This window comes from Mixophyes fleayi, chromosome 2 (genome assembly GCF_038048845.1).
Source record: "Mixophyes fleayi isolate aMixFle1 chromosome 2, aMixFle1.hap1, whole genome shotgun sequence".
Taxonomy (NCBI): domain Eukaryota; kingdom Metazoa; phylum Chordata; class Amphibia; order Anura; family Limnodynastidae; genus Mixophyes; species Mixophyes fleayi.
Window position 1 is genome coordinate 209723888 of NC_134403.1, and position 19932 is coordinate 209743819.

The following is a 19932-nucleotide window of genomic DNA, read 5'->3' on the forward strand; positions in this document are numbered from 1 at the left end:
GGCAGTGCTTCATATCTAACCAATGGAAGAAGAGGTTATGGAAACGGGTCTGGTTATGGATGTCAGGCATTAAGGGATTACCAATCGCATTATAGTCCAAACATCAAACAATACCAACATAAGACGTTACACATTCCGCGAACTTTTATTATCCGCATTGTTTAAAGTAATATTCACGCATTTGTTTTGTAATTTTAAACGTGATTTGTTAGCAAATTTTAATTAATCTATATGACGGTGATATATTTACACGGATTAAAGAAGCTGGATATATCTATACTTGAACACAGGCGTGCATTCATTGTTTTAACATAGCTACATAATATGCTCCTCTACCAAGATGGCTACTCACTGACTTCAACAGTTACTGTTGCGAATGAGGAAGAAGCGTAACTGTTCTTTCCGGGTAGTGGAGTTGGCGCATGCCTAGTGTAGGCGTTATGCCTGGTTACCGGTTGCTAAGGAGAGCGGTGTACATAGCGACAGCGTGACCGCGACCCATAGAGTGTGATTTCAGACAGCTGTCTTGCCCGACATCGGTCATCATGATTCCCCCTGCAGACTCCCTGCTGAGATATGACAACCCTGTGTTCATCAGCAGAAACACGGAGAGGAAATCTGCCAAGGTAAGTTAAAAATCAACCTTAATAACCCCTAAATCTGCCCCTCTATGCATTGACAGAGAATCACAACAGACACATTCGCAACATGTATGTATATGTATATATTTTTATATATATATATATATATATATATATAGTATTGTAAATATCTTAATCATCATCAGCTACTTATATAGCGCTACTAATTCCACAGCGCTGTGCAGAGAACTCACATCAGTCCGTACCCCATTACAGTGTAAATTCCCTAACCAGTGGCGGATCCAGGGGGAGGGGGGGCGATAGGGGCGGTCGCCCCCCCTAGCAGGGGCTAGCTGCCGACAGCTGCACACTGTGCAGGTCCGTTCGGCAGTGACAGTGTACTGCCTGGCTGCTCTGATTGTGTTTTAAACACAATCAGAGCAGCGGGACAGCACACTACCACTGCCGAACGGACCTGCACATACTTTGCAGCCGCCGGCAGCCTTAGAAATCAGAAAGGGGGCGGGGCCTAAATCGCGCCCCCCCCTAAAATCGCCCCGGGTATATCAATAGTCTAGATCCGCCCCTGTCCCTAACACACACACACACACGTCAATTTGATAGCAGCCAATTAACCTGCTAGTATGTTATGAAGGGTAACCATTGCTACCTTAGGTTATATGTAAGTGCAATGTGGAATGCAGTTTTTTTTTAAGTTGTGTCCTTGTAACCATAACATTTTGGCACTTACCATACTGTATTTAAAAAAATGCACATATACAACAATGTCTGTCTTTTTATTTCTTCATGCATTGATGATTATCGTTTACTATATATTCTTTAATTTTTAATATGTGTAAGCTTTTCTAATATGGTAACCGTATTCCCTTCTTCTATCCAACCCTTCCTCAGTTTGTTATTCCCCCCGTTTCCAAGTTGCACCTTCCAAGTCATATATCCTCTGAACCCTCACTCATTCACTTCCCTTGAAGTCCACACTATCTGTCTTTTTCATCCTCTCCACCTTTGTGTTGCCGTCATTTATCACCCACCAGATCCAGTTTCCCAATTTCTTGACAACTTTGCAGCCTATCTCAATTATTTCCTATCCTATGACCTGCCTACTCTCATACTAGGCAATTTCAACATTCCCATTGATCCCACTATCTCTTCCACCACTGAACTTTTTTCATTTGCTTTCTCCTTTAGTCTCTCCCAGTGGACCTCATCTCCCACCCACTGTGATGGACACACCCATGACCATGTCTTCTCCCGCTACAGCTTCATCTCTAGTTTCACCAACTTAGTATTCCCACTTTCTGACCACAACCTCCTTTCCTTCAGCCTCACCTTACCTCATGCCCTCCCCCCTGCACCCTCTCACTGTCAATAACACCACAATTTCCTCAGTCTCCTAAGCCCACTTTCTTGGTGTCACACTTGACTCCACCCTCTGCTTTATTCCTCACATCCAGACTTTTTCCCAGTCCTGTCGATTCCACCTTAAAACCACCTTTTCTTACTTAACATGCTACCAAAACACTTGTCCATTCTCACATCATCTCCCTTCTTGACTATTGCAACCTCCTGCTATCCGGCATTCCTGACACCCATATATTCACACTTCAATCCATCCTAAATGCTGCTGCAAGACTGGTCTTCGTCTCTCACTGCTCCAAATCTGCTACACCGCTTTGCAAATCCCTACACTGGCTCCCTGTGTTTTCCAGAATCAAATTCAAATTACTCACTCATTACTACAAAGCCCTCAACAACAGAACCCTTCGATACATCTCAAATCTCATATGAGAATTCTCTCCCTCCCGCCTTCATAGATCTACCTCTGACCTGCGCTTTGTCTCGTCTCTGGTAACCACCTCTCACTGACTTCTCCTGTGCAAATCCCCATTTATGGAATTCCCTACCATGCTTTCCCACAGCCTTCAAATCATTAGATGTTCTCTAAAAACTCATCTCTTTTTTAAAGCTTACCTTATCCCTGATGATACTATTCACACTAATACACACTCACAGCTGTCCCAATTTACACTCTAAGTCACACTCGCTCCTCTTGTTTCAGCTGTGCCCTCTTCCACTTAGAATGCAATCCCTCTAATAAGCAGGCTCCCCCATACCCTTTGTTTTCATGTCTGCATTCATTTTGTCTCCCTTCTATGTCTTTGTTTTATGTATATCTTGTTTTCCCTACTGTACTTTGCTGCGGAGCACAGTGGCACTTTACAAATTTACAAAAATAATAATAATATATCCAGCTATATTTGGTGCAAAGTATAATATGCTATATCTGGTGCATAGTTTAATATGCAGATCCTTATGTAGTAGCCTGTGACGGAAACCCTGTATTGGCGTGAAATGCATAAGTTGTCTGTTCTCTTGTTTATGTCTTATGGCAGTGATGGGCAACCTGAAACATTTGGGGGCAGCATGTTGCGATCCTCTAACCTTCAAAAGAGCCACACATTATTATTATTATTGTCAGTAGTAAAATAAAACAATACATTTAATCAAAGAAAGATACACCTATCTGTAATAGCATTTCAGAAGGCATTTTAAACAGGTGTTACAAGCTATAACAAATAAATAAGACAATAAAGTAGGAAGGAGCTAGGAACTGCAGGTGAAAGCTCAGAGAGCCGCCTCTTGCCCATCACTGGCCTATGGGGTGAAATAAAACCTTTTTACAATCATCTACCGATCTACTATAAAGACCCATAACTGGTTCCCGGTTTAATATTCATACCAAAATCTGGTGCCAAGACTTTTATACAGACCCATATCTGGTGCTATGTCTAACATGTAGCCCATATCTGGTACCCAGTCTAATAAACAGGAATATTTTCCCCTAGTGTTTCTAATTAATATTTAATGTTTTTTTGCCCCATTAATCATCATCTGTCATCTGGCGATGACTTTGCTTATTCATAAACGGCGGTAGCCTTTCTCTCCCCTGTTACTTTCGCCACTTTGCGATTGTAATCGGAGGGGAGAGCAGTAAAGCCGCGGAGAGGGATCCGAAGATCCGTCTACCGCAATGCTCTCCCCCTAAGGTTAGAATGGCATTTCACAGCAGAGGGTGGGCCAAAATGACGCGATTTGTGATGTCATGCAGACCCAAATCTAGTGTTACCATCTTGAGCCTTTAGCTCGTACTTCCAGATCATACTCACAGCGATATCAGCCACTAAAAGTTCAGTGTAGGTACCCAAAAAACTTTTTTCAAAATGTATGCCCTCTCCCATAAATTCTTCTCCTCCATGTTCATAATTTAAATAATCTTGTCCCGCAAAACAAATGTTTGTTTTTGCTTGTAAGATGGGCTGCATTTGGGCAAATGTAACACATGCTTTCAAGAGCATTTGTACTGTACTTTGGCTTTACTGTGTGTGTTGGTATTGTTAAAGGGGCACTTAGTAGGAATAAAGTTGATAAACCATTTTCTCAAAAATGGAACTTATTTCCTTATCTAATACATGTCATATTTTTCCTGCATTAGGTGTAAAAACAATTATTTTCAAGTTTTCTGTTTGTTTGCCAAACCCCAGAAAAAACACTATCCAGTAGACTTTTTGGATAGTCTTAAGTAGATAACTTTGAGAAGTCACTGAGATATTGGGTTTTAGTCATTGGTATCAAGTATGAGGCATAATACACAAAAACAAATCAGTGCATGTTAAAAATGCATTTTAATTAAATAAATTATGATAAGATTTAATTTTGCACAGCACATTAAATGACATTTTGATGAGAGTTTTGTATAGCATATGTGTTTCTATGTGAAAGACTCCTTTTAAGAACGTGATATATTTTTTCTTGCAGTCTCGTGCTCTGAAAGCCAGTCCTCAGCCAACTGTTATATCTGCTCCTGTACCACCACCTCCAAAGCCAAAAACCCCTCCGCTAGAGGCATCTAAGCCAGCAGAAGAAATTTTAAATGCAATCCTACCACCACGGTAAGTTCCTCCTTGAACAACATTTACTTTAAAGACACATTTATCTTTATGGGTTTTTAATTAGAATTTATGATGCAAAGTTTTAATTTTATATTTTGTTTTGTCATAATGAAGCTCTTTATAGTTTGGTCCTTGTTCATATCTATTGATTGTCTGTTTGAATAACACATGTGTGTATGGAGAAGTGATCTCTATTCTTTCCTTATTTGAAAAGATAGCAGCATCCTGAAGAGGAGGTACTTTTTAATCAAAACACTTAATTTAATCAAAGCCAATTATTATATATTATTAAATACATTGCCTTGTTTAGTTACATTTTATTTTGTTCCCCCCCTACACACTATCATAGACAGCTTTGAGGGTGCAGTGGGTGCTTCAGCACCCCCAATAATTGTTCTGTCACTGCCAATAACCATATCTATGCATGGCATTTTTTAAGTCCAATAGAATCCCCCTCTATTAAACTTAAAAAATGCCATGCATACTCACCGTATCAAGTACACCACCAATCACATTTAAAACCTGGCTCCTATAAGCACATAGTATTATATTAACCTAAATGTGTATGGGCAACTTGTATGGTGGAATGAAGCTAAATTATATTAGTTATATAACTAGCTCAAATACATACTAGAGCAAAGACAATTAACCCCTCTACTCGTCCTCTACATGACCTCCTAAAGTGCTAAGTATGATTCCCCTCTGCATTTTCTTTCAGAGGAAAGGAACTTTAACGGCATTATGATCGTGGGCACTTGCTGGCGTCACAGCCAGGGATAGGGGAGGCCCTTTTAGAACCTCTATTTCCCTATCAAAGGAACTTAGAAAGCTGGGGATACCCTTTATTTCCCGATGATCATTTTTGATCAACAGGCAATAAGTAAACATGTGTTGAGCCCACACATGCACAGCACAGGGGGGGAGAAAACCATGGATGACCAAAATTAATTGCATGTAAGCTATGTTCTTTACAATTAAAATATAGTTCATATATACATATTTGTCAACATTTAACATCTAAAGTCTAAACTAATGCAGAAATTGACGTGGTTAGGATTCAGCTTTCCACTCGATCTAGAGCAGTGGTTCCCAAACTTTTTCAGTTCGCGGCACCCTTAGAGTCTCCAAATTTTTTCAAGGCACCCCTCCAAAATAATTACTGAGCAGTCCTGTTTTAGAAGTAGTTGGGTCAAAAAATTGTAATAAGTATTTAGGTCACGACAGAAATACTTATTTAGTTGTATGCAAAAATGCCCCTCTGCATCCAGGCACACTGCCCCCTCTGCATCCAGGCACACTGCCCCCTCTGCATCCAGGCACACTGCCCCCTCTGCATCCAGGTACACTGCCCCCTCTGCATCCAGGCACACTGCCCTCTCTCACGTTGCCCCCTCTGCCCTCTCTCACGCTGTCCCCCTCCTCTGCCCTCTGTCCTCCTCCTCTGCCCTCTGTCCCCCTCCTCTGCCCCCCTCCTTTGCCCCCCTCCTTTGCCATCATTCTGTCCCCCTCCTTTGCCATCATTCTGTCCCCCTCCTTTGCCATCATTCTGTCCCCCTCCTCTGCCGTCATTCTGTCCCCCTCCTCTGCCATCATTCTATCCCCCTCCTCTGCCATCTGTCCCCCTCCTCTGCCATCATTCTGTCCCCCTCCTCTGCCATCTGTCCCCCTCCTCTGCCATCATTCTGTCCCCCTCCTCTGCCATCTGTCCCCCTCCTCTGCCATCATTCTGTCCCCCTCCTCTGCCATCTGTCCCCCTCCTCTACCATCATTCTGTCCCCCTCCTCTGCCCTCTGTCCCCCTCCTCTGCCCTCTGTCCCCCTCCTCTGCCATCATTCTGTCCCCCTCCTCTGCCATCATTCTTTCCCCCTCCTCTGCCCCCCTCCTCTGCCCCCCTCCTTTGCCATCATTCTGTCCCCCTCCTTTGCCATCATTCTGTCCCCCTCCTCTGCCATCATTCTGTCCCCCTCCTCTGCCATCATTCTGTTCCCCCTCCTCTGCCATCATTCTGTTCCCCCTCCTCTGCCATCTGTCCCCCTCCTCTGCCATCTGTCCCCCTCCTCTGCCATCATTCTGTTCCCCCTCCTCCTCTGCCATCATTCTGTCCCCCTCCTCTGCCATAATTCTGTCCCCCTCCTCCTCTGCCATCATTCTGTCCCCCTCCTCCTTTGCCATCATCCTGTCCCCCTCCTCCTCTGCCATCATTTTGTCCCCCTCCTCTGCTACGATCCCTCTCACACTCTTCCCCGCGCCAGGCGCCAGCCACAGAAAGAAGAAAGAAAACAGGAACTTGCCAATCCGCCAGGCGCCGGGACCCAGCAGCCTCCTCTCTCCCGCAGCTGTCACTGACGTTGATATTCAGTGACAGCTGCGGGAGAGAGGAGGCTGCTGGGTCCCGGCGCCCGGCGGATTGGTAAGTTCCTGTTTTCTTTCTTCTTTATAGGTCTGGCCCGCGGCACCCCAGTGACAGCGCCGCGGCACCCCTGGGAGCCGCGGCGCACAGTTTGGGAACCGCCGATCTAGAGGGTCTTCTAAAATCTCCAGGTGTCTGGTGATGTTCTTCTCACTTTTACTGAAAGAGTTGTTTAAGGACAATATGCTGCCTGTATGATAAAAGCCTGTCTGGGTAGGAGCTCAGAGACTATCCCCAAGCCACAGCAGATAATGAGGGGCTTTCTTTATTACTGCTCAGGCAACTCTTTTAGTACAGGCATTGTTGTGTAATTATTAATGTATCAATGAGACAATAAGAACAGATAGTGAGAATTGCATCAAACATACAGAATAAGATAAATTGTATTGTACTTTTGGCCAATGCTGAAAAATAGGTCCAGCGAAAATATATCCAAGAACAAAACTTTAAAACATGGGACTGTCCCTGGATCAATTGGAAACTAAACATAAAATCATAATTGCAGATATGCAGCTTGTTTTTCTCTTTCACCCCTCACATTGTGACATTTGTCCTGACACATTGGTTGACAATCAAATACTTAGTTAAAGTAGTAGTTCCTCTGCTGACACTCAGAATGCACATTTGATGACTATCAGATTTTAAAAGGATAGATAGCAGACCTAGTCATATTATTCCTTCCATCTGCCATGGAAGCTACATACTTCCTGGTAATTTTCACTTCCTGCTCATGAGGAGGATTAAGCTGGACAACAGTATTTGTCTCCTACACAGAGAATGGATGGAGAACAATCAGCTGTGGATCCAGCAAGTGTCCAGCACACCTAGTACCCGGATGGATGTTGTCCACCTACAGGAAGAGTTGGATATGAAATTACAGCAGAGACAAGCTCGAGAGACCGGGATCTGTCCTGTGCGCAGAGAACTTTATTCGCAGTGCTTTGGTATGTTGTTCCCCAATATATTATTTTTCAATGTTTACAACACAACCTTTTAAGTTTGCTCTTTCTTCTGACATATAAAGTCTTACATGGGTTGGCGTGGTGTTGTTTTCTATATTCCCCTATCCAAGGCTTTTTGGGCAGTTGAAACAATGCAGACCTCTGTAATAATAATAATAAAATCAATTCCTTGGTGCTTGGAGATTCTATGGGGAGCAGTGGAAGAGGTTGAAATTCTATGGGGAGCAGTGGAAGAGGTTGAAGTTCTGTCTTACAAAACAGATTCATCATATGGGATGGATTTCTTGGCTTGGATTTCATGTCTTTGCTCTGTGAATAGGAAGCTTTGGGCACAATCTAATACATCCATTTAAAGAGACATCTCAGAGAGGAACAGAAATAAATAAATGGTGATGATGATGATGATGATGATGGTGGATTGGGCCCTCTGCCTTTGTGCCAGAAAGGTAGGGCATAATGAAATTGATATATTTTAAAAAGCTAACCTTAGAGGAGTAATTATAACTATGTGGGAAGGGGATTAATTATTATGATTGTAATGATAAAGGGTGGATAGTGTTACTGCCTCACAGAGCTGGGGTCATGGGTTTCATTCCAACCAATGACCTATCTGTGTGGAGTTTTTAAATTCACCTCATATTCACATAGGTTTTCTCAAGTGCTCCAGTTTCTTCCCACAGTACAAAAACATAATGGTAGGGTTATTGGCTTTTGCCAAAATGGACCGTAGCTTGTGTGTGTGTGGAAGGGAATTTAGGATGCAAGCGCCTATGGGGCAAGGACCGATGTGAGTGACTACATTTTCTCTGTACAACAATGCATAATATGATTGGCGTTATATAACTAAATATAAGTAAAAAAGTAAATGAAAGGTAGATTTCTTAGGTAAGAAACTTCCTACCTTTTCTTCTGACTTTTCCCCTTCATTCCCCTTCCCCTATCCTTATCCTCCGTTCCTCCGTCTCTCCCTCTCTCCCCTGTGTCTCTCGGTCAGTCCACCTCTCCCCTTAGATTGTACGATCCTTTGAGCAGGGATTTTTCTCCTCCTGTCTTCACCACTTTTAACTCTGCTTGCCAGCTACCCTGCCTTCCTCCTCAAGGACCCTCTTCCCCCGTCCCCTCTCGCTCCCTCCTCTTCCCCTTGGGGGTCTCCCTCTCATCCGTGCCCTCCCTCCTAGGTGCCGTTGTTGGCTGACCTTCCCCTCTCCCCTTCCCCGCCCCTCTAGCTGTGCCTTGAGCTCACTGAGTTACTGTGATTATTGTTTACTGTTCTATGCTGTCTCACCTCGTTTTGTAATCTCGTTTATCCCTGTACGGCGCCGCGGACACCTAGTGGCGCCCTATAAATAAAAATGAATAATTAATAATAGATTGTGGGGGCATGGTTATGATGACGTAGGGGGCAGGATGACGACTGTGGTGAAGAGGATATGTTGTTAGGGGGATTACTCGGATGATTAGGGGGGCAATGGAATAGAGAAGGGGATTTAGTGGTTGGTGAGGGGGCTGAATGAGTTTTGGAGTGAGAAGGTGCATTGATGATGGATTTAACTGGGGGGGCGTGTTTAGGAGTAAGATGAAGAGGAGGATTGAGGTGAGGATAGACAATGGTTATGAGATGGCGAGATGTATGTAAAGTGGGTGGGGTATGGTCCTCTATTAGCTGATACCATATAAAAAAGTTGCCTGGCTCCTACATTTTGAGGCTAATATCTAAATTCTAAAAACAATTGTGAAACACTGATATAAACATTAGCTCATTTGACCTATATCAGCTAGCCTGTTGTCTACATTGTTGGCTACACTCTGCAGAAGCTTGTAGTAGAAAGGGTTTTAAGATGACTTGTTATAAATTAGGACCTCTCAGGTACATATGGTCCAAGGTCTTCTTCACACTAAAATCTATATAGTATGGGTATATTCTCTATTAGTTCTAGTTCAGCCTGACAAATTATATCCAGCATGCTAATGTGATCAGTGGTTATGATACACTTATAACAGAGTTTTGTCATGAACTTGCATGTCTCCTGTCTACCGCTGCTATTTAGTAACCATGTAATAGAACTCTAAATTGTGCTCTCATCCATGTTTTATTTATTTGTACATTTAATGTCATCTAATCATTTTTTAGATTGGTCAATTATGATACTTTATGCTGATTTCCCTTTTACATTAGCTGCCTCTGTTGTCAAAGGACTTTCATAACCTCTTGATATTATTTTGTTCATAATTATTAATTCCCAGGAAAGGATAATTGTTAATATATAAAATGTCACTGTATCATTAATAAAGATATCATTTTGTACCACCAGATGAGCTTATCAGACAAGTGACAATTAACTGTGCAGAGCGTGGCATCTTGCTGCTGAGGGTGCGTGATGAAATCCACATGACCATCTCTGCGTACCAGACATTGTATGAAAGCAGCGTGGCTTTTGGCATGAGGAAGGCCTTACAAGCTGAACAAGGCAAATCCGATGTGGAGAAAAAAGTAGGTCCCTTCTAAATACTTTTCATTAGCCATCCCATTATATTGTGTTATAAGAAAGTCTAACTTATCTTATTCATTTAAGTTTTCTCTGAAATTCATAGCTGTTATTTTGCCTCCAGTTTTGGGGCAGCAACGTTTTTGTGTTGAATCCCAGTTTTACCCTCTTCAAGGGATTTTTGTGAGGATCACAGCGTATAAGCTTTTGATTGGATCAACCTTTTCATTATATATAGCTGATGATCTTCAGAAAAATGCAAGCAACTCAATAAAATTATATGCATAATATTCATTCAGATTTAAAAAATAATATACAGTTCCTATAGTAAGTCTGTACTTTTTTTTTTGAAATTGCATTTTTCCATACTTGTTTAACATAAGCACATTGTGGGGCAGATTCAGTTGGCCACGATGTTCCTGAAAATATCGCGGCTGCACATTTTTACCGGTAGTACACACCTCTATGGGGCACGAGCAAAAATGAGTGAGATTTCTGCAAAAAAAAAAAAAAATCTGCGCGAGGTGGCTGCTCCAGAGACACCTTACCTGGATTTCTCAGTTGAATCTGTCCCTATAAATTGAATAATGCCAAGAGAATAATGCATTGGGCCAATAAAAGGGTTTGGACTCCTATGCACCACTCACAGATAGGAAGAGCTGCTTGTCATGATACACAAGTTGACTCGTTACCTCTAAATAGAAATCTATGAGGGAATCTGTCAGCCTTTAAAATTTAAACAGGTTCTTTCATAGGATAGGTCTTCTTGTCACTATAGCAATCCAGATATGTGTTGTGCCAGTGATAATAATATTGCTTTGCATACATATTTAGTCTTGGCTATAAAATCCTTTACCACTTTCAAAATTATAATTTCCTATTGTGACTGGATCACATATAAATAACTTATGGTATAAATTTATTTAAAGGAAATAGCACAGGGCGCTTATTTATATAAATTGCCAATGCTCTGCCTGCTACCCATGCAGCCCTGGTCAGTGTGATAGGCCAGGGGGATCCATTCACAGCTTCCCTGATCCATAGTAAGAGGTCAGGAGTACCAGCCCAGGTACACCAGTAACGGGGTACACTCACAGCGTCAGTTACCCAGAAGAAACCTGGTACTGGATGCCGGGAAGGAGTCCAGTGGTGGCCTTACGTGTAAGCCCCTCCTACTGCGCAAGAGGGTGTATTTGGGATAATGAAAGGGAACGGTGGCACAGTAAGCCCAGCCGGTTCCAAGCAACAACAGACAGGGTGGCATAGGCGGTCCATCCTGTCACACCTATATTGGTCAACAAAAATATGGATGATCTAACGTAGGCAGGATTCTAGTGGTGCACTTATTGAATTTGTTAATAATGTAGCTATCTAGTAGATGGTTACACCCTCTGCAAAAATATTTTTGTATTAAGATGCAGAAGTCACAGACCTGATGCTCATTAAACCGTTTCTATCAAACTGTTTTGCAGATAGGATTGCTTCCTTTAATGACAGTAAGCGTCATTTTCACCTCTACATGTTCCGCAACACATTGGTTCAGCAATTAGAGATTAACCAGCATGACGAACTATAGAAAATGCTGTATTTACACTTAGTTCCCATGATTCACTGTAATTTAGCACAGGTGGAGATCATTTACTTCAGTGAGACATTTTGAACTCATTTGGGAGTGATAGAACAGAGTGGCCACCTATTCAGGATTTGTATTTATAATAATGTATTTTAATTTCAGACTGCAATGCAAAAAAATGACAGGTGAAGTAAATTTTCATATAGTCAGATCAGGGAATTTGAAATAGTGAGCTACTATTATTGAATTTATTCAGTAATAATGTGCTGAAAATGTCCACTAGATGGTAGCAATGTTCTGGCTGCCCGTGGCTACATTTATCAGAGACATAAATACAAAAAATATAAGTCCATGATTTATATCACTCTGACATTTAAAAAAACATGCACTGCTTTCAGGAAGAAAAAGGTTACCTCAATGTGTTTTTTAAATGGGTATTCACATTCTGAAGTGGCTGATAGAAAAACACTGACATCAGCAAGGATGCTAAAAGTTAAAGATTTAAGACATGTTCTTTTTCTCTTTTTGCTGTGTTAGAAATGTATTCTTTATGGATTTTCTCAAGTTATTGGCTGCTATATGTTGGGTATAATATGATAATAATATGGCCAGCTTTTAAATATATTGAATGGGCATGGTTTTATATAATTACTCAGTAAAATATAATTTTTTAATTCAACATAACTATGTGTGTTACGTTTATTATGTTTTAATCTATTTGCAAGTTTAATCATCATCATCATCATTTATTTATTTATTTATATAGCACCACTGATTCCGCAGCGCTGTACAGAGAACTCATTCACATCAGTCTCTGCCCCATTGGGGCTTACAGTCTAAATTCCCTAACACACACACACAGACAGAGAGACTAGGGTCAATTTTGATAGCATCCAATTAACCTATCAGTATGTTTTTGGAGTGTGGGAGGAAACCGGAGCACCTGGAGGAAACCCACGCAAACACAGGGAGCACATACAAACTCCACACAGATAAGGTCATGGTCGGGAATTGAATTCATGACCCCAGCGCTGTGAAGCAGAAATGCTAACCACTAGGCCACCGTGCTGCCCATAGTTTATTGAACATTTTTAACTAATTGCATTACTTTATGAATGGGACATGGCTTGAAAAGGCCATGTAGTGCAGGAACATAATAAAGTAATATGTTTATCCTACATGGGAAATATTACATAAGGTTCTAACATTTATATGCTGTCTTCTGACTATAGAACACAGGAATATCCACTTATTATAATTTTACAATAACCTCAGAGTAGACAATAAAAAATCTCAAAGTCAATAGAGACAAACAAAAATATTTAATGCATTTACTTAGTACTATAATACAGAAAATCATAGATGCTGTGATGACAGAATCCATAATATTCAACATTTCAGTTAAAATCCAATCATATCAGAACTGATAAATTACATTAGCCCAATGACTTTCACTGTCAGAATGGTAAATTAGATCAGACCAATGACTTCCATTGGCATCCCAAAAGTGGAAAGCAGATGTACATTGTCTTTAATTTAGTACCTGAAAGTCTGACTGTTCAATTTGATCAAAAATCTATGTTACAAAATTGCTTAAAGTTTCGACTGTTCGACGATTGGGTAAACAACCAGATTGCGCTGTGTGTGGTCAGCAATAGCTATTTATCATTGACATCATTCATCTATGTCCTGAAGCCATTTAAAGTCCTATATAAGGAATGGTATTGTACTTTTGCATCTGCTCTTGTCAAGATACTCTTAGTAGAGAAAAGCACTATATCTTACCATTCTTTTGTTCTAATACATGTATTTTTTTTTTTAATTGAATCTTGCATACTGGCTCACGCATGACACTGCAGTAAGACTTCTCTTACTACTGCCAGCCAGTATAGCTAGGGATGCCCTGATGACATTTTTTTTAATAAATTGGGCGAAAGTGAACCTCAGTTTCCAATGGGTTGCATAGGTTTCCATAGCTAGATTGCCACATTTGTGGATGATCAGCAATTTGTACAGGAAAACAAGAAGAGCTGGGGAGAGTGAAGGTGTTCCTAGTGAAGTACATAAGCACACCAATGTGCCACGTTTTTGCAGTGCAGAGAGTGAGATTTAAGTTTACAGAGCAAGATTATTGGAATGAGTGGAAGGGGTGGAGAAAGAGCTTTGCAGGGGGTTTTCATTTTCACTATGCAAAAGGACTTGAATTTTGCCCCATCTCAGATTTGGCATTAATTGGGGCTCGTCTTACTTTTAATGACTCATTTTTCACTTCTGTGAGATAGTTCAATAAAACACTTCGGAAGCACAAAATTGGTAACTGTAATACGGATCATTTTAATGCTCCTACACTCTCATATGTAATATAAGCCATATATCATCATCATCATTTATTTATATAGCGCCAACATATTCCGTAGCGCTTTACAGATGGGGACAAACATAATAAACTAATAAAAAAACTGGGTAAAACAGACAAAGAGATGAGAAGGCCCTGCTCGCAACCTTACAATCTATGGGACTATGGGAGATTGACACATGAGGTTAAGTCTACATTTTGCATTTTGGCCCAGCCAGACTGCAAAGGTAAAAGTGACTCATAAGCTAAATGATCCCGTCACACAACAATGTTGGTCAGGGGGTAGTTGTCTTGTGTGAAATTGTGTAACAGGCTAAAGGTAGCGAGGTTAAGAGGGTGGCTCAGGAATATTATAAGCTTGTCTGAACAGGTAGGTTTTCAGAGAACGCTTGAAAGTTTGTAGACCAGAGGAGAGTCTTACTGTGCGAGGGAGAGAATTCCATAGAGTGGGTGCAGCCCGAAAAAAGTCCTGTAACCGGGAATGGGAGGATGTAATGAGGGTGGATGAGAGACGCAGATCTTGTGTAGAAAGGAGTTGCCGAGTTGGGAGATATTTTGAGACAAGAGAGGAGATGTATGTTGGTGTAGCTTTGTTGATGGCCTTGTAGGTTAGTAAAAGTATTTTATATTGGATTCGGTACAAAACAGGCAGCCAGTGTAGAGACATACAGAGTGATTCAACAGAGGAATAACGATTTGCAAGGAAAATCAGACTTGCCGCAGCGTGTAAAATAGATTGTAGGGGTTTGAGTCTGTTTTTGGGAAGACCAGTAAGGAGGGAATTGCAATAGACAATGCGGGAGATGATAAGTGCATGAATTAAGGTTTTTGCAGTGTCTTGCGTAAGATATGTGCGAATTCTGGAAATGTTCTTTAGATGTATGTAGCAGGATTTAGATATAGAGTCAATGTGGGGAACAAAGGATAGGTGTGAGTAAAGGAATACACCTAGGCAGCGAGCTTGTGGGGTGGGATTTATGGTCATGTTATCAACAGAGATAGAAATGTCAGGTATGCTCTAGTTGGTGGGTGGGAATATTATTAACTCTGTTTTAGAAAGATTAAGTTTGAGTTGGCAAGAGGACATCCAAGATGATATGGCAGAAAGACAGTCAGTTACACGGGATAACACAGATGTCGAGAGATCAGGAGAGGATAGATAGATTTGGGTATCATCTGCATAGAGATGATACTGAAATCCAAAGGAACTTATTAGATTTCCAAGAGAAGCAGCATAGATAGAGAACAGCAGAGGACCTAGCACTGAGCCTTGTGGTACTCCAACTGATAGGGGAAGCGGAGCAGAGGTGGCTCCAGAGAAATTAACAGTGAAAGAGCGATTAGAGAGGTAGGATGAGAGCCAGGATAGAACAGTGTCTTGAAGACCTAGGGATTGCAGCGTTTGTATGAGAAGAGAGTGCTCAACTGTGTCAAATGCAGCCGAGAGATCCAGATCATTGACAACCTTGGTCAACGTAGTCTCTGTGGAGTGTTGAGAACGAAAGCCAGACTGAAGAGGATCCAACAGGTTGTTAGCGGAAAGAAAGCGTGTGAGGCGAGTGTAGGCAAGTCTCTCTAGAAGCTTGGAGGGGCAAGGGAGCTGAGAGATGGGACGGTAATTTGAGAGAGAGTTTGGGTCGGAGTTTTGTTTTTTTAGAATAGGAGTAATCACTGCATGCTTGTATAGTGATGGAAAGATGCCAGTAGAGAGCGAGAGATTACAGATTTGAGTTAGAGGTGAAATGAGCACAGAAGACAGGGATCTACCAATTTGCGAGGGAATAGGATCAAAAGGACAGGACGTAGAGTAGAAAGATAAGAAGAGCGTAGAAATTTCCTCTTCATTTGTGGGGTCAAATGAAGAGAGGGTGTCAGAGGGTAGTGGGAAGGAATTGAGCTGATTGCTTGTCGAGGAAGAGGATACCATTTCAAGTCTGATCTTGTCAATCTTGTCCTTGAAGTAGGAAGCAAGATCCTGAGCACTGATAGTAGATGGAGGGTTGAGGGTGGGAGGATTGAGAAGATATTTAAATGTATTGAAAAGGCGTTTGGGGTTAGAAGCCTGAGCATAGATAAGAGATTGGAAGTATGTTTGTTTTGCAGTGTCCAGAGAATTTCGATAGGAGTGTTAGACAGAAGTATATGTAAGGAAGTCATTAGAGGTGCGAGATTTACGCCAGTGACGTTCTGTTTTACGGGACAGTTTTTGAAGATTTCGTGTTGCTTTAGTGTGCCACGGTTGACATCGAAGTCGACGTGTAGTATGTAGTGTCGCTGGAGCCATTTGATCAAGGGCCATTGCTAAGGTTAGGTGAAAATGAGGTACTGCCATCTCAGGGGATGAGAATGTAGAGATAGGGGAGAGAAGGTGTTGGAGAGAGGTGGAAAATTGTTGAAGATTAATAGAATTCAGATTTCTGCGGGTATGAGGAGGCTTGGTAGAGTTAGATAGTAGAGAGGTTAGAGCAGTGGAGGTGAGTGAGTAGCTGATAAGGTGATGATCCGAGAGGGGGAAGGGTGTGTTAAGAAAATTAGAAACTGAGCATAGTCTAGAGAAAACAAGATCAAGGCAGTGGCCATCCTTATGAGTAGATGATTCAATCCACTGGGAGAGGTCAAGTGAGGAGGTTAGAGAGAGTAGTTTGGAAGCAGCTTTGGAAGGTGGGTTATCAATGGAGATGTTGAAATCACCCATGATGATGGTGGGGATGTCTGACGATAAGAAGTGAGGGAGCCATGTAGAGAAATCCTCAATAATTTGTTGGTGTGCTCCAGGGGGACGATAGATCACTGCAACACGTAGAGAGAATGGATTAAAAATGCGAACAGCATGTACTTCAAAAGATGTGAACGTGAGTGATGGGACATTTGGTAGAACTGTAAACGTGCACTGTGGGGAGAGAAGTAGTCCAACCCCACCTCCTTGTCTGCCTTCAGGTCTGGAGGTGTGGGTGAGATGTAAAAGTGCTGCAGGTGAGGCAGTGTCTGATTGCATGAGCCATGTTTCTGTTATTGCCAGAAGGTTGAGGTTTTTTGAGAGGAAGAGATCATGAATGGAGGTAAGTTTGTTACAAACAGAGCGTGCATTCCAAAGGGCACATTTAAAGGACTTTGGAAGAGAGGGGAGACAGGTGATGTGTTTGAGGTTTGCTATAGAACGGTAGTGCTCTGATGTATGTGTGTGTGAGGAGTGTGGGAGACCTGGATTAGGTGATATATCACCAGCTAATAGAAGCAGAGTGAGAGAAAGATAGGCAAGGGGATTGTAAGATGTGTGACTTTTTATTTTCTGGTGACAGGTGGAGGTTGTACTTGTTAGAGATAATAAATAGGACAGCAATTCATGGGTGTTGACTAGAGGTGAGTGGAGTGATGCAGGTGCAATATGAACAAATGTTTGTGTTGGTGGAGGGGTTTCATGTCATGAAAAGAGACACAGGTCATGCCATGAAAAGAGACCAAGAAAAGCAATTTGTTAAACATTGTGATAAAAGGAGTTAAAGCCAAAAAGTTAGGGGATTTTTAAAGAATTACCGCTTTGCAGTGTTCCATATAGATAGACAAGTAATGCAGAAATAGGCTGTGGCAGATGTAGCTTATTGCTGGAAGTAAAATCAAGTCAAATGTGTTAGGAACTCCCAAGTCAGTACAGTGAAACTCGGGAACTACTCTGAAGGCCAGGTGTTCGCTGGAGCCCCTAGTGGTGGGGACAGACTGGGCTGCGGGCCGACCAAGGGTCGAGTAACGTATACTGACTTAAAGGAGTTCCCAGGAGTGGAGTGATTGGTGGACTGTAGTATGAGAAGAATCCTAGGTCAAAAGGTCACAGGCACAGATGCAATATCCAAGGGCAAGCGAAGGGTCAAACTCACAGGCAGAGAAGCAAAATCCGAATTCCAGCAAAAGGTCAAGGTCAGAAGAGAAGGGTCACAGGTCCAATAACAAGCAGGGGTCAAAACACAGGTAGTCAAATCCAAGGTAGCAGGAACCAAACTGGATAGCACAAGCAGGCAGCAGAACTGAGGACAGAACGCTATAACCGGCAGTGAGGCTGCAGACCTCACTGCCCTAAATACCACAAGCCACCAATCAGAGCCTAGCTCTGAGTCTCACACAGCCCCCATGATAATTGCATTAATCAGCCCACAGGCTGTGTTAAATTACGCGCAGGCGCCCGGCCACTAGTACCGCCGGGACGCAGCGCTAGATTATCGGCGTCGGACCGTTGCCTTGGCAACGGCCGACCAGGAAGCGGAAGTGACGTCCCGGTCTTCAAGGTGACGGCCGGGACGCTAGCAGAACCAGGAGACGGGCCGCGGCGGCACGTAACAATATGTTGTCTAACTGTGCATTTTCGTCCACTTGGTGAGAAAATCCCACTTAGTGTATAAATCACACACGTCTACCCCACATACGTCTCCCCATAGAATGAAGCTAAGATATAGTCAGTCTAATTTAGGAATACACTACAGATGTGCTAATTGGGAAGCTAATCAAAGGAAAAGAAAACATTTGTGGCATAGGATAGAGGAGGCCAGATACATATCATAAATTAGGCAGCAATAAAAGACTGGGCCAACCTAAGTTTAAACAGATAACAATTTCCTAAAACATACTTTTAAACACACAGTTGCAGAGATGAGATACAGAAATTAATGTAGTTCTGAGTAGTAGAATCTGGACATACTTAAAAACACAGTTGCAGAGATGAGATACAGAAATTAATGTAGTATATGAGGCATAACCAATTGAAAGGGGTGGTTTTAAAGTGGTAGGAGGTTGAACCCTGTATGTGACATTTACAGACGTTTACACACTGTTCCTGTAAAGATTTCTCTGCTTCTCTACACATCAATTTGCTCTTATACTTTCGGAGGAAGGTGAATAACCAAAACATTTTGTGATGCACAACGCTTCGTAAATTATCTACTATGTATCTCATGTGTGTAATCATTTTATGGTATTGGAACGCCACTTCCTTTTATAGATCCTATTTTTACAATTCAGTTTCTGAGCATTACTTCTACTGTCTCCTGCTAAAGTTTTCTGGACATTTCCAGTAAACTACAGGAAGTTATGTCCGTTTCAGAATCTTACAGTATATTTTTAAAGTGGGAAAGACTTAAACTGAGCTACAGATATAAGCACAGTTAGGAAAATTTTACATATAACAATTTTCACCATGAACATAGATATAGTAGTCAGAGCTAACATTCTATGAAATGATTCTAGGTAGGAGCAGAATATTAAATATTCATTTATATGCTACCCTATACAACCACCTTAAACCATAGTTGCCAACATTGGCAGCTTGTGTCCCGGGATGTCTGGGGGGCAGGTGGGTGTGTGGGGCTCGAAGAATTGCGCAGTTAGCCCCGCCCCCAAATCTGTAACCACCTTTTTAGACCAATAAAACAAGGGGGCGGGGCCACAATGACGCGTCCATGACGCCAATAAACCCCACCCCCTCCATTTACTTTCCACAGCCGGCTGGGAATCTGGAGAATTGCCCTCTCTCCGGGGGTCCAGGAGACTGACCCAGATTTCGGGAGCGTATGCCTTAAACTCAATGTTGTAGTAATAACGTCTTCAT

The 19932-nt window shown here is 42.0% G+C and overlaps 1 protein-coding gene across 1 annotated transcript in view; it reads left to right on the plus strand.

Moving 5' to 3' along the window:
- The first annotated feature begins 491 nt into the window (after window positions 1-491).
- Window positions 492-19932, plus strand: part of DNALI1 (dynein axonemal light intermediate chain 1) — a 29348-nt gene continuing 9907 nt past the window's right edge. The window contains exons 1-4 of the mRNA XM_075195422.1: window positions 492-626; window positions 4419-4552; window positions 7737-7906; window positions 10237-10415. Coding sequence (XP_075051523.1) covers window positions 546-626; window positions 4419-4552; window positions 7737-7906; window positions 10237-10415 — 564 coding nt within the window. The 5' untranslated portion in view covers window positions 492-545. The remainder of the gene's footprint in view (window positions 627-4418; window positions 4553-7736; window positions 7907-10236; window positions 10416-19932) is intronic.